The sequence below is a fragment of the Lissotriton helveticus genome, chromosome 1_2, assembly GCF_964261635.1.
Source record: "Lissotriton helveticus chromosome 1_2, aLisHel1.1, whole genome shotgun sequence".
NCBI classification, from domain to species: Eukaryota; Metazoa; Chordata; class Amphibia; order Caudata; family Salamandridae; genus Lissotriton; species Lissotriton helveticus.
Window position 1 is genome coordinate 90,238,957 of NC_136058.1, and position 15,036 is coordinate 90,253,992.

At 40.7% G+C, this 15,036-nt stretch overlaps 1 protein-coding gene across 1 annotated transcript in view; it reads right to left on the bottom strand.

The window, feature by feature from the left end:
* Positions 1-774: 774 nt before the first annotated feature.
* Positions 775-15,036, bottom strand: part of LEPROT (leptin receptor overlapping transcript) — a 48,048-nt gene continuing 33,786 nt past the window's right edge. Inside the window, exons 3-4 of the mRNA XM_078668987.1 lie at positions 9,244-9,430; positions 775-2,962 (exon numbers count right to left, since the gene is read on the bottom strand). Of these exons, the coding sequence (XP_078525113.1) occupies positions 2,846-2,962; positions 9,244-9,430 (304 nt within the window). The 3' untranslated portion in view covers positions 775-2,845. The remainder of the gene's footprint in view (positions 2,963-9,243; positions 9,431-15,036) is intronic.

Below are 15,036 nucleotides of genomic sequence, written 5' to 3' on the forward strand. Positions count from 1 at the left end.
ACTGTGGCAATGGATAAAGTAAACAATGCTTCTTAGAGTGGGTCTCTAGCAATGGAGTACAACTTTAAAAAATGTATCTTGTCAGTTGAATACATTTAATAAAGCATGAGGCTATGAGCAAAGCAAAGTCAGCATATGGTAACCTCATGGCAGCAGATAATGGCGAGATACACGCATTAAGAGGTGAAGCCAAAACAAAGGTTAGACTTCTTGATCCTGGGAACATTTAGTCATAGGTCAGGCCAAAAGTGTAATAAAAGAAAAGCAATATGAGGACCTCATGAGCGGAAACATAATACAAGATACGGTAGTGTTTGGCTGGAACAAAATGAAAGCAGTAGAAAAGATGTCAGTATCTGAAAAGAAGAAATTGAAGACGTTAACATAAGTCAGTGGTTCAAAGACTGCATGAAAAATATGTGGTGTATCGTGACAAACATTGTAAAAGGTTTGAGCCCAATTCACAGTGGAATACCTTGGGAATACCTTTGTAGTACAGGAGTAAGCAGTGAGCTGTCCAGGAACATTCCTAAATTACTCCTCCTGCAGTTTACGATCAAGCCAGGTGTGCCACAAAATTACACAACTCCCACTCATCAAAATCTTTGTAAATCATGCTTCTTATGATTGGATTGCTGGTCCCATTAAATGTGGAGCAAGACTCAGAAGAGTGGGGCCCAGGCAAAACGTAGGACTAGGAGTAGGATTTGACAATCACAAACAGTCCAATGTGTTGTCTAATGTAGACAAAGGAATAACAACAATGATCTGGAGTTCATGGCAGCACTTCTGTTTATATATATTTTAATATAATCTCATTTTGAAAGACAAAATAGATTTTCATCTTAAAAAACATCAAAGTCAACAATTTATAACAAAATTACAATTTGGTATACATAATCAGATTAATGTCACAATAGTTCAAGAGGTGTAGTGAAAGTGAAGAAGTGTATGATAATAGCGTTAAATACTTTTAAAGTGGTACAAGTTGCATTCTGCACCATTTCTGAAAAAGTTCCTAATGGTCAATTGTGGTTACTGCTCTTTCTTTAGTGGTGCAAGCTTAGGTAAGTACACTCTGATAATGAATCCATGGCCAGTTTATAAAACCTTACTATTTGTTCTTGATTTGTTTTCTGATGTAACAATTTACAACAGATGATAGAATCATAGAACTATTCTCCCCATGCACTATCCATTACTGTTTACTTCAAATTGCTACAGGCTTAGATGCAACTGCTTAGGTTCTATGCTTTTCAATCATTAACCAGTTTGCTGCTCTTTAAAATGCGATGCACGTTCTGCAAACAGAGGTTTTGGGTCTTCAGCGTGGTAGTTTCTGGTAGTAAAACGTTATATTATCAGTTCTGTACATCATACTTAATACAAAAATTAAAATCACCATGAGCAATTACAGAGTAGTGGAAACAGTGTATTTAACAAATCCAGGTAACGTTTTAACAAAATGTATTTATTTTATGGAAATGAATACATTGAACTGGATAAGACTTCACAGAGACTTGTGGTATGATTATTTTCTTCTCAGCAGTGCCGGTAATTCTAAACAATCCCCTGTCGCCATTATTTAATGTGTTTTCAATAAAGGCTACTCATAGATGTAAACAAAATGTGCGTTCAAGAAGCTGAAAGCTTAAGAAAGCACAGAATTAGCCGTATGTAAACCAGCCTAAAATACCAATAATGTTCTCATCGTAACTCATTTACTGTACTCCTTTAACCCCTTCCATGCTGATGACGGCCCCCGTCCATCATGCATCACCGTGGGCGCGTGCTGATGACGCCTGGGGGCCATCATGATGCCGTCCACTCATTAAAACGCCCGCACAGGCGCAGAATTGCGGCCGCGCCCAAGGGGTTAACATATACTATGACATTCAAAAATATACATTTTCTGCTTGAACTCCGGCCCAAGAAGCAAGAATATTATGCAGTCAATTATATTTTAAAAAATATTAAATTACAATACATGTCTTTGATAAAGCTGTGTGAAAAGTGCATTATTCACAGTATATGTATTCTTTTATATAGCATACGCACATTCTTGTTAGCAAGTGAAATTGGCACTATGCTGAGAACTTGGATCAGTACAATAGCTCAATTGAGATTTCTACATTTATGGGTTATCAATTACAACTTCTACCACAATGCATCCATGAAATAAAACTTGTAAGGCTGTATGTTCAACTCGTTATTGGTCCTTAGACAGCATAAATTGGAAAGGTTACTTGTTTTTTCTTCATATCATTGACATTTTAAAGCCGCACTTTACTTGCTCATTTCACCTAACTTCCGATTATACCCTGTTGCTAAAGTTCCCCCCATGAGGCTTTACTCAAGTCCCAACTCCACAGGATGTTCCAAAAAATTTAAATAGATTTAAAAAGCAAAAAGTAGGCTTACAGGCAGAGTCTGAAAATGGTAGATTATCCCTAATCATGCTACTTAGGTAGAAAACAGTACAAAATGCATAACCAAAATGAGCTATATAAAGCTAACTTAAAAAAGCTTCAAAATTAATGGTTTTCTAGAAGAAAAAAAAAGTAGAACCTGATGCTGGTAGAAAGTGGATTATTGTCTTTTAGATCCTTTGTTCAATAAAATCTGAAAACGTCATGAATTTTCAGTATAAAAACACTCATGCTAACAAAACACAATCATGTTTAAGTACATTCAGGCATTTTGAAACTGTAGAGTCCTCTCCGATTGTAGGTATAAACTGGTTGCGGAACATATTACACACCAAAACTCAGTATTTATACTCTCTTCATACAAAACGATCGCAAGGTGCTGAATAATGTTGCCCTATCTCCACACTGTGCAAACTCTACCATTGTTCCCAGCTAAACTCATCCCCCTTATCAAAGACAAGAAAAAAGCCTAAAATGGTTATGAAAATAACAGCGTTTCCTGCCAAGACGAGGCCGCAGGCTCCCCATTGGATCTAAAACACAAGAAAAAAAAGTCATTCATTACTTACAATGTAATTACTCATTGTTGTGATTGTTAAATACAGGAAAGTCACAAAGATGCACTGCTACGAACATTAAAAGGTTCAATGCAATGTGTTGTTATAGGTTTCTAATTTGCCATTGGTTATATATTGTGAAAGGAAATGAGCCAAAGCTTTATTTAGGACAGATAAATCTGGTGGACTGACTACATTTTCATGCTAGCAACAAAGATTAGGGAAGTCCATATTAATTTCCAGTTGAATGAAAAATCACGTATGACAGCAATCTAGTGAATAATCTGGCTGATTTAAGTGATCATTTTGGGAAGCTCTAAATTTCACGTTCTGAAGGGGAAAAAAACAGTCACCTCTCGAACTGCAAAACTCCCAAATTAAAGTTGCCACTGCAGAAACAACAAGCAATTTACCTGTAAAATACAATTTCTTTGACTTTAACAATAGTTTGTGCATTATTTTGCCATGTAGTTGTTGGGCCAGAAAAAAAAAACCTTGAGGAAAAAAAAACATTTTGTGGATTACCCACAGATGGAATCTGTATAAATCCTGATGACGTCGGCCGTAAGCGACATTATCCTACTATGTGACCAACATCTTCAGATTCTGTTCTCCAGAAAAGTGATGTGCAAGGACAGGATGCAACTTTTATTTGGTATGCAACTATCTGCATTTTAATTTGTTCAGGGGCACTACTCTTCATGTCGGAGGCAATAAATGGTCTTGTGAATCTGGAATGCCTCAATTCATATTAGCCACCTATAGTTACTTTCATCTGTATTACAATCTATTATTTTCATACTCGGACCAACCACACACAGATAGTATTGCCCCAGCTCCCATATGGATAGTCAACTGCTAGGCCATATTCCCTCAGAACAAGAACACAGGCAACACCATGTGCAACTTGAGGCATGTGGAAAATTAGGAACTATGAATATGGACAATGATTCATAATAGCAAAGCACATAACTATAGCTGGGTAACAGTGAAGAACGGGGAGGCTTTTCACATAGGAGTTCTGAATGACATCAAATACAGTATTAGAGTGAAACTTAAATTGTCTACCATGTCACTTAGTGCCTTAAGGTTAAAATCATCCTCGTTATTCTCTTTTTACCCAACTACAATTGCATGTTATGTATGGCCCCTCAATGAATATGCCTCTTTCTGCCTGATCCCCCCCGAATTTTTGGACTGATGCTGCTGTTTTTTTACTTTGTTGCACTAGGGTCCAGCTAATCCGATCCCAGTATGTGGGCTCTGACCCCTAAAACAGGTTTACAATTGGTTAAGGTTTAGTTAACTTACCTGAAAAACCCTAGTATATTTGTACCCTGTGTATCTACGGTTTGTAAGTTAAATGTCACCAGTGAACTGCAACACCTAATGAGCTACCACTGAAGAGACAAGCTAAAACATGACTCAAGGCCTGTCACAGCAGTCTTGCCAGACAGTTGTAAACTGACATTTCAACTCCTTAGAATCACCCTTTTAACAGCCCTTAACCTTCCTTTTAATCAGCAGTATTTCACCCCTAAAGTAGGCCTTCCCAACCATAAGGCAAGGTCCATAGCTTTAAAAAGTAGGACATATGTATTTATTGTTTTTACATGTCCTTAGATTGAAAAAAGCCTCAAACTCGTTTTTCACTGTAGCAAAGCTAGCTGTGCCATCGGAAACACTACGTTACTTTATTACACTTAATCTAACTTCAAATTGGCACAAGCCAAAAAAATACTCAAACACATTATTTATCATGCTTTTAAAAAACAATGTGAAAGTCAAATTTTGTCTAACTTTTGCAGACACAGTGACTTTACAAAGTCACTGTTTAGCTGTCTCATACCTCTGGTACCCTTTTTAGAGTTAATCTCCGACTGTCACCTGTCAGCCTTCTGGCTCCCTGCAACAAAGTGTGAATGGCTCCCACAAAAAGGACCAAAAGGACCTTGGGTAAAAGGAGGTGTGACCTCCTCCTGACAGGATGGCCTGGGAGATGTAGCCAGTAATTGCACAAGCTTCAGCAGGGCATACCTTGTCATAGGCAGATGCAACTCACACCTCGGCCTATCTTTTCCATTGTCCAATAGCACCAATCCCAGTGGAGGAAAAACCTGTTACATAACTGCAAGGAGGGGGGTAAATGTCCCTAGACACACCTCAGGTGTGTGCCCAGGGCTCTGCCCAGGGGAAGAAAGGTTCTGCCATGTTGAGGTTTGGCATAACAGTGCACTGTTGGAGCCAAACCCCCAGGACATTATGTCAAAGTGGGTATGGTTGCCCCTGGGAACTTTTTCTATTTGTCAGGGAGTCTACCCCATCCACAAGCTAGTCCCTGGCATAAATATGGCACTCTTGGATACCTATATTGGACCACATCTGAACCTGTGGTAGACAGAAGGGCAGCACCTGCTTTTGAACCTGTGAAGAGAGACCGCCAACAGCTGGACCTGCTACCACTTGTATACAGAAGAAAAAAGCGGACTCCAAGGGTCGATTGGCTGACTTCCTGTTAAGCTAAAGGGCCACAAAACCTGCAAGAATTATACATTTTCAAAGAGCCCCATTGACCAGAACCAAATGGATGTGCACTGGGCTATGCTGGTGACTTCTATGAAATGGAGTCCTAACCCCCAAGTGGTGCCCACAAGTTCAAGGACCCTTTGCTAGTGTTAAAGTGTAGTCCTCAGACCCTACGATCGGCAAAACAGGACACTGAGAAAAAAAAATTCAGACCTCTTCTGCCAGAGAAGCAATGGATACCAGGCCTAACACCAAAGCCACAGTTAGGTAAATCAAATCGTCAGTCAGATTTCCTGCTCAAAGGATTTTGAGTTCTGGAAAGAAAGTACAGTGGCTTCACCAAGGACCAAGTCAAACAGCATATGACCGCCGATAAGACCTTTCAGGGCACATATTCCCGACTTAGCCTGCTCTGAGCTGTCCTACCATCAATGGCGAATGCATCAAGTTTCCTGCCAGAACAGAGGCTCCCACAGAGGACCCGCGCTTCACCAGGTCACAGTTGTTGAGCCCTCTTCTAAGTCAGTTGTAAACTTTCCACCGGGACAAACCTAGTCCCTGTACCTGACCAGCAGTAGATTGCAGTGTTCCTTACTGTTTTTAATTGGACCCACTCTAGGACAACCAGATTACCGCGAGTGGCGTGCTGTGCTTTTAGGCACTATTTTGACTTAAAACCTTTAAATATCATACCCCTGTTACTCTACATCAAATTTTTGTTGTTTTGGTATCTATTTGTTCATTAAATAGCGCATTATTTTTTTAAAAACTGGAGTGGGATTTTTTATTGTGTTTTCTACTTTTTAACTGTTTTGGTACTATAAGCCTGTCTGCTCTGTGCTACAGAAAATTTACCAAACGCTATCACACCAAATTTGGAAGGAAGCCAGAACTTGTTCTGCAGATTGGTTTTTTTATACTTTGGTGTAAATCTGTTCCGTAGTTCTTGAGAATTTTAGGGTAAAAAGAATTCTACATCTGGACAGTTGGGTCCACGAGAGGCGTGAGCACCGATGGGAAATTAGAGAGCTCTGACTGACCCAGGGAGGTTTTATTTTCCCTTAGGCCATCCCACTCGAGTCAGACCCCGTTGGATCGAGCACTGTAACTGGCTGCCAGCAACATCAGAAATATTTTGCTGCCAGCCATTGCAGGAAGATATATATATATATATATATATATAGATATGTATCCAAGAATGAATACGCACTCAACAGATGAAGAATTCTCCTGAATTCTTTTTTTTTAAAGCCAAACCAGCATTTGCATTCAATTGCACTTTTTACGCGTTTCAGAGGACCAGCTCCTTGATCACAGGCTTGAATGCAACTTCACAGCAAAACTGAAACGGCACCCTCATCTACATACTAATTACTTATATTGCCCTCCAGAGGGCCTTATAGGCGAGTGTAACACTTCATGCATGCTGGGATTTGTTGTTCCGCTTTAGTCCAAACTTTTCCTCTTCCGTGGGTTCTGCTCCGTGACATTCGCATTCTCTATTGCTCACAGACCTCCACTGGGCCTCTGAAATACAAGATGCCAGGTTAATTTACATTTTCTCCCCTTGTCTTCTGTTCCGTTATTGGGCTACGGACAGTGCCAACCTCTGCAGCCTCACATTTTCCTTCTGTGGTGGCGCAGCCTTCCTGGCAGGACTGCCAGCAAATTCATTTCCAAGGTCTCTAAGAATGGTGCTCTGAAATCTGTAAGGCAGAAGTACATCCGAATGCAAATGCCAGTTTTGCTTTTAAAATAAAGAATCAAGGGGAATTTGTCATCTGTTGAGTGTGTATGTGTGTGTGTGTGTATATATATATATAATGTGTTTACAAAACTCATGTCCTTCTAATGCATCATAGATGTGCAGAGGTATTGAACACGTTATAAATCTTTGTAATGAAGTGTAATTCTGTGTGCAGATGACAGTTGATGACTTGTGCCTAGTATGTCCCACACAAGTGTTTAGCAGTAGGTACCAAGTATTTTAAGAAGCATAGTTATTAGACAGAATCACCGTAGCAGGACAATTTCTAAATAACCTGTGCAGCAGGTACTAACCCATGTGCATGTGCTTGTTAAGGTTCACAAGATGGGCCATCTGTAAATTTTTCACTACTATATAAAGGCTGTAGATAGTATAATCTTTAGTACCTTCAAACCATGGTATTTTAAGGGAATAGTGTCTTTATTGACAAGTGCTGCATTGTGCGTACACTGTTCTAAATATATACTTTTTAATACTCTGTGGTGTATTTCTCATGAGAGTTTCACTGTCTGCAAACAGTGTGCTACAGAGTAAACCCTCTCCATAGAGTAAACTGTTTACAGTACCCACTTTTCTACTCATATCCACTTCATTTCTCAATGTAGGTGGATGTCTGAGGGGTTTGCTACAGGTAAAAGCGATCCTTAGTAGAGGACCAAAGTCCTGAACCTCCAATTATAAGGAGGGGATGTACCACAGGTCCAGACCGCAAACAGGCAAACACTCCAATAAAATCCAGGTACGCGGGCTCACAGATGCATGATAAATTTACTCTTCCATCAAATGTGCAGACAAGTGTCCGCCCCAGACGCGTTTCGATCGCCTCCGCGATCTTGCTCACTTGACGCGCTGGTGCCGGACCACCACTTTTGTATGTAAAGCGCCAAATCAACACCGTGATCGGTCATAGTGAAGGGTAAACATAGAAATATTACTATAAAGGGAGCACACAATTGGAAAAGAGCCGTCTTGAAAATACAAAATGATTCAGTTCGAAATCCACAAAGTTCATGGTAATCTTATTCTTGGTCAAACTGAAAACAATTAATAATGATGCGCCAAAAACACGATTGAATACTAAATGTAACCATGCCTAATTAGTGAAGTGTTTAAACAAAGATATGGGGCACTAATTACAACAACTATACATTCTTTCTGAATAGTGTTGATGTCAATTATCCCCCTCGAGGCTAAAGTTAAGGCAAGTGCCGTAACACAAAAGGTTATTTATACATCTAGATACAGTACTTTAAGCCAAGAATGATAAAACATTGCTAATACATAGGCATCAAAAAATATATTAAAAATGTATTATAAATGTACAATCGTAAATAGAGGCCCCTGGCACTCAATAAGATTAAAACAGAAGCTCCCTTTATAAATATGTGCAAAGATAATGTGATAAAGTGCTAAAATAAAACTCAATAATAGTTGATAACGACACACAGATTAAAAAACATGGGGGGGTTGTTTAGGCAAAATTCAGGGAATTGCTAATGCTGTCACACTCTGCCAATAAAGTGCTAATGCTTAAATGGCTGTCAACCTCAGAAATACAGTACAAGGATAGGTATGTGCAAATAGTTCATGAAGTGTCCCTACCACCCCCTTCTTATGTGCGTCAACCACACAGATGTCGTCAGCGTCCATTATACAAGCCAGTATTTAGAGACAACTGTAAAATGATTGCGTTGTACTACGATGTCACCAATATATGTTTTATTTTTGTTATACGACTCACTTGGTGATGTTTTTATTACCGAGACACATCACAATAAATACACGTAGACTTTTCGCTTCTGTGTTAAATCAGCACAATACCGTCACGTTTTCAAAACTGACTTTTTAATCTGGAAAGGTATTTATAAAGCTGCAGCGCCCTCTGGTGGATTATTAGAATGCATAAGCAAGCGAACATAACTGTAAAACACAGAAAATAGGCCTTGTGAAATACAGAACTCACCAATCCAGCTCGTGCAAGAACAATAGCAAACCCAAAGGCAGAAACAACAATTCCCGTTGTGAAGAAAGAAGCCAGCTCGCTGCAGGCGCTGCTGGAAGCATCCGAATCGCCATTTAGCCTCTTGGAAATGAAATATGGAATTGGGCTGATGACGTAGAAGAGCAGGACAAACATCGGCCAGTATACTCTAAGGAGTGAACCACATGTACAAAACAATTAAACATACAGCTTTTTAAATGTTGTTTTCTTTTTTATCCTCATTTCACCGTCACTAATATAGCCACATTAGCTATGTCGTCTATCTGTATGCGCCCCAACAGACATATATGTATCATAGCTGCCAAGGTTTCAGATTGCCATGTGTGAAATTTTCATAATTTCAGTGAAATTATGAGTGGCATTTTAACGACTATGAGTGACACTTTGTTATGAGCAAAAATCAAGCAATGAAGACGAGGGAAACATATAGGGGCACGGCAGGCAGCTAGGAATGAAGAAAATGTTAGCAGCCATAGCAAGTTACCAACATCAGGCACACTTACATCAGTTCGCACATCATGCAAACATTGTACATCAGGCCCAACCTATTTCCTGCAATGCTTTCTTTGACAGATCAATTTGCTATTGGTAAATGAGTAAATGTGCAGTTTAATTTGTCATAAAAGTCATAACTTTCTAACAAAAATAAGAAAGTGGAAATATTTGTAGTTCTTGCCAAGATGTGAGGTTTTTAACAAACCTTCACACAGGCTCTGAAAAATCTCTTTACATCTTCACGCATGGCTGCATGGATCTGTACCACACATCACTGCCTGTCACATTCCTGCTTGAAACAGGGCAGCAGGCCGCTGAAGACTATCATAATGACCACGCTCGTCTGGGATTTACGTCCGCCACCATACATTCTACTAGTAGTAAATGTGCTCCACTCTGACTCCGAGTCATGGGGTCACTGACTGAGTGAGTCCCCGCCGGGGTCTCTCAGGCCGCCAACGCGGTTTTATTTATTGCGGCCGGCGCTCACCTCAGCCTGCGCACGAAGTCAGTGCAGCACACCACCAGCCACGACTGACTGCGAGAACTCCCTCTCGATTTGAGTGGCCAGCTGTTCTGCCACAGTGTGCTTACAGTACTTCCTCCGGACGTGACCGCAAGTAAGCGTCACATCGGGATTATGGCCAGTCAAATCACCTTGGCGCCCTGTGAGTAAACCTGGCTGTGTCAGCCAGTTACATTACAGCATCGTGCTGAGAGGGCGGCCCCGCCACCCCGTAATTCATTGCTTAAAGTGTGTGTCCGTCAAACTTAAGCGCGGCGGGCAGGAAATTACAGCACCAGCACCGAGGATTGTTTAATGTTACTTGTAGCCGCGCTCTCACTCAGCCCACGAGCTGAGAGCAGCGATTAGAACATACATGATTATAATGAACTAGAGCAGCTGCTGGCACCGGCTGCACAATGCTCTCGGACGGGACTCGGAGCAGCAGGAGCCGTGTACAGACGCCACTGGTGGCGCGAGCGGTAAAATGCGTGACAATGCATTTCAGTGCGGTGATGCGCAACACCGCACTGAAATGCGTGAGTGTCACACCTGTTGCGTGATACTTGACAGGACTGATGCATTAATGAACACGTTACCACTCGCAGTGCAACAGTGGTGTAATTATTTTATATTGCCCAATTTTTGAGTCAGTAGGCTGATCTTACTGCACTATCCCAGAGTGCCCCACAACCGATTTCCCTGAGCGCTAGCAAGATCAGGTAAAACAGCAGCTGCTTCTCTGTTTCATCAGGTTCAATGAAAAATAGAATTAGGGTATCCGTTACCTTCAACTGCTGCTTGAAGACGTGAGACAAAAAAATACTAAAATACTGCCAGAATAAAGAGAGATTTGGGCATGTGCTATAAAGAGGTTCGCCATCAGCCTCAGGAAACGTACACTGTACACATATTTGTTTCGCAATTTTGACCAACTTTTTGAAGACCAGTACAGTCTATGCAGCGTGAAGAAATGAACGTGCTTTAGGTAAGCAGTTCTAACTATTCAAATCAATACTTCAGGAGATGTTAGCCAAAGATCTTCAAGGAGCGGGAGATACGGTTCATATCTACCCAGATTAGACAGGGCTGTCAAACTTTGGCATCCTTTGCTACAATTCATTTCCAATACCAGTGTGGTACTTCTAGCCGGAGTGGTTACTTGGAGACCATATTATACTCAATATCCTGACTCTTCTGTCCTCCCCATACTTGAGCTGACCACCATGAAGTAATCTGCAAATATTTAAACCTAGAAAGTGTGCCCCTTGTCTTATCGAAAATCTCCTGCAGGACATAGACAGTGATCCAACTCTGAGATTACCCTCCTCCTCCTCAAAAGTTCAAAGGCCAGCCACTCTAAGGATAGTGAGGCTATCTTTCATACATTCAGGTGTTCCAAGGGAGACCCAGATCAGTGAGTTATTATACTAGTGGGGTATTCCAAAGATTGTCCTTAAGGCACACCATACAGAGAGGGCTGCTGTCAGTACCTTTAACCTAACTTTTTTGAAAAACTTCGGTTTCCAATATTTAAAAATCTTGCTCTTTTAACGTAGCTGAAAAGAGACACCCCAAAGTCAATTACTTTGGGACTTAGCTTACCATGCAGAAATGAGTACACTGAAAGGCATAAGCATACACTTGAAAGTCCGGTAATGCTATGCCACCACTCTCATTTGTTCCTAAGCTTTTTCCACGAAAGTCTAGGTATCTTATACCCAGATAAAGGATATCACTTCCCCCTGCAATCTGTTTATCATTTTCTTAGGGAAAATTATTGGTATACAATCAAATCAAAAGGGAGAATCATCATCTTCACATATTTATTTACTCGTCCATATAGGTTTACAGAGAGGTTCCTACACTTCCGCAACAGTAGGCTGATTTCTTTAACCACTCTAGTGATATTGGTAGGAGCTATGTCATTAAACTTCTGGGTTATTGTGACCCCTAAACATCTGATTTCATGTTTCAACTTATGTGCATCACCTCCTTTACACCATGATATATCCTCTTTTTTATCCTGGTTAATTTGGTATCCCGAGAACCATAAAGCCTAAGAATTGTGATATGTGGACCTGCCGTATATATAAGGATATCATCCGCATATAGAGGCAGTTTTATGGAGAAAGAGTGTGCCATAAAGGAGGTGATTATAGAATCCACGTGGATCGTCTGTGCAAAGGGTTCAATGTATAGGACAAGGAAAAATGGAGAAACAGGCACGCCTCTGTGTACTAATACTTATATTGATTGGTCTGGATAACTCTCTGCTAGCTAAAACCCTGCCCGTTGGTGAGTGATGTAGCTTTTGAATTGCACTAATCATAATTTCAGGGAATTTAAAGCTTCTGAGGACCTCCTATAGAGAAGACTAGTTGATCCAGTCAAGTGCTTTGGCCGCGTCTAAAGTGACAATTGTAAGTGGATGATCTAAAGTTGTGGCATATCCATGGCACCTGTCAACAGGCGGGTTAGTTCATTCAATTGCCTGCCCTGAATAAACCCCTCATAGTCATTGCGTATTAGTTGCTGCATAGGGTTGGATATCCTTCCTGCGAGATTTTTTATTCCTTGTTCAGCAACTTTATAGGCCTGTATGAACCCGCTCAGTGACTTTCCTGGTTTTAGTATTATAACAACTGTTGTCTCAGCCCAGGAAGCTGGAGGCTGATGGCCATCTAGATAGATATGATTGAACAGGGAAAACATAAAAGGGGCAAGATCTGAAGCAAACATTTTGTAATACTCTGCAGCAGTTAATGCATCTGGTCCCACCGCTTCCCCATTCTTTAGTAGTTTAATATGGGCGATAATCTCTTCTTCCGTGATTTCTGCAGTGATCTGTTGAATATGAGATTTTTTAAGTTGGGGGAGTTTTTTACGGCAATCCAGCTTTTGATATATAGGTGATCTGGCTGTAGATTTTCACGGTAGACCAAGATCAGGCTTTTAGCTAATTCCTTCTTCATCTCTGCTGTTGTGGAGAGCAGTGTTGGTGTCCCCGCCTGGTCTACTGAGTGAAGAAAGTTCTTAGCATTGTCAGTTCTTGATTTCATGCCAAGAGCTTCCCACGGTTTTCCCCATAGTCAAAATGTTGTAGCTTTCTCACTTTCCATTGACCTGACGATTTCTTATAGAGATATGCCTTGCATTCATTGTGTACCTGCTCCAGCTACCCCCTTAGTACCTAGAGTTACTAGCAGAAAGGGTAACATTTTCTTGTAGCTCCCTAGTTTTTAAAGCCAATGTCGGCATCAACTCCTCCTCCTGAGTGCGTGCTTTCCCATGGTTAAATTCCGCAACATTTAAAAGAAAGCCATTCATACATGCCTGTGGAACCCAACTTTTCTTTACAGTACTGCTGGGTCTGGATTGATAAATGATGGGTTATCGCTTGATCCTTTACCAGAGTTCTATCCAGAGTCCACCTGGGTCTTGGCTTCTGCGTCAGAAAGTCCATTGATAGGGTGACTGCTGCATGGTCTGATAGGAGACCGAATGATGGACCACAGCTTGTACTTGATCTAAAAAAGGTATTGTCTAAAAGGAAGAGGTCAATATGGGAGTGGGAACCATACCATGCGCTATGAAAAGATAAAAGACTGTGTTTTTCAAGTATTTTCCAGCCAATATCCGTGAGACCACGCACCTTCATACAAAGGATTTTGGATCTCACTTTCTTCATCTAGCTCCCCTTATATTTAGAACAACAGTAAAATCTACCCCTATTACCATGACTTCCAAGACGTTGTTCCATGATCAAATATAGGGGATTGTCTATGTTTGGGCCATAATAGCCACAACAGGGAAAATCTAGTGTGCTGACCATTAATTTTGCAAGTAACCATCTCCCCAATGTATCAATCCAATATTCCAACAGTTACAGACTTTTTTTTTTTAAATAACTGCTAACCATTTGCAGCTCCAAGTTGTACGAAATGATGACCTCCTGAACCCAAAAAAGTTTAGAAAAACAATCCCAACACTCTCCTCTCTCTAGGTGGGTCTCCTGTAAGATAATTTTCTAGGCATTCATGTACTTAATGTACTGGACAGCAGTCATCCACTTTCTCTTTTCCCGCAGACCATGAATATTCCATGATAGAAATGTTACTGTATTATCCATAGGATCTACACCTCCCACCATCAGGGTGAAGCCGAAGACCCCTCATGCTATGTGGTGATGATATCAGATGTAATTTGGTGAATTGAGGATTCTTTTTTTCTTTTCCTCACTTGCTCCCCACCCTAGTACACCATCCCTGAAGAATCCAACCCTTTACATTTGGTGATACCTTCTAGCCATTAGGATGATGGAGCGGAAGTAGAGATTAATGAAACATGAAAGTGAAATTATTATAATAAAGAATAGAATAGAAGAAGGAAGTAGGAGTGAAGAACAAAAATTCAAACCTGCCTGCAGAGCTATATACATCAGGGATGTGGAATTTCTATAGCCTGACACCCGGGACATATTGTTTTGGGTCAAGGGCAACAAGTTTTCATGCGTATTTTGTTCTTGGAACAAGTAGGCCCAACCCCCTACAGCACAAACCCTTTGGCCGCCAGTTTTTAGTACCACGTTATGGATCCGGAAAAGGCATTGCCTGCAGTTAAGGTAATATTTGCATCCATGTATTAATGCTGTTCAAACCTGTATTTATGGTTCATAAATGCAAAGCCTTTATTATTAGGGTGAGCTCTCTAAGTAAATGTTGTAAGCTCAGACAGCACTACTGACAGTGGTT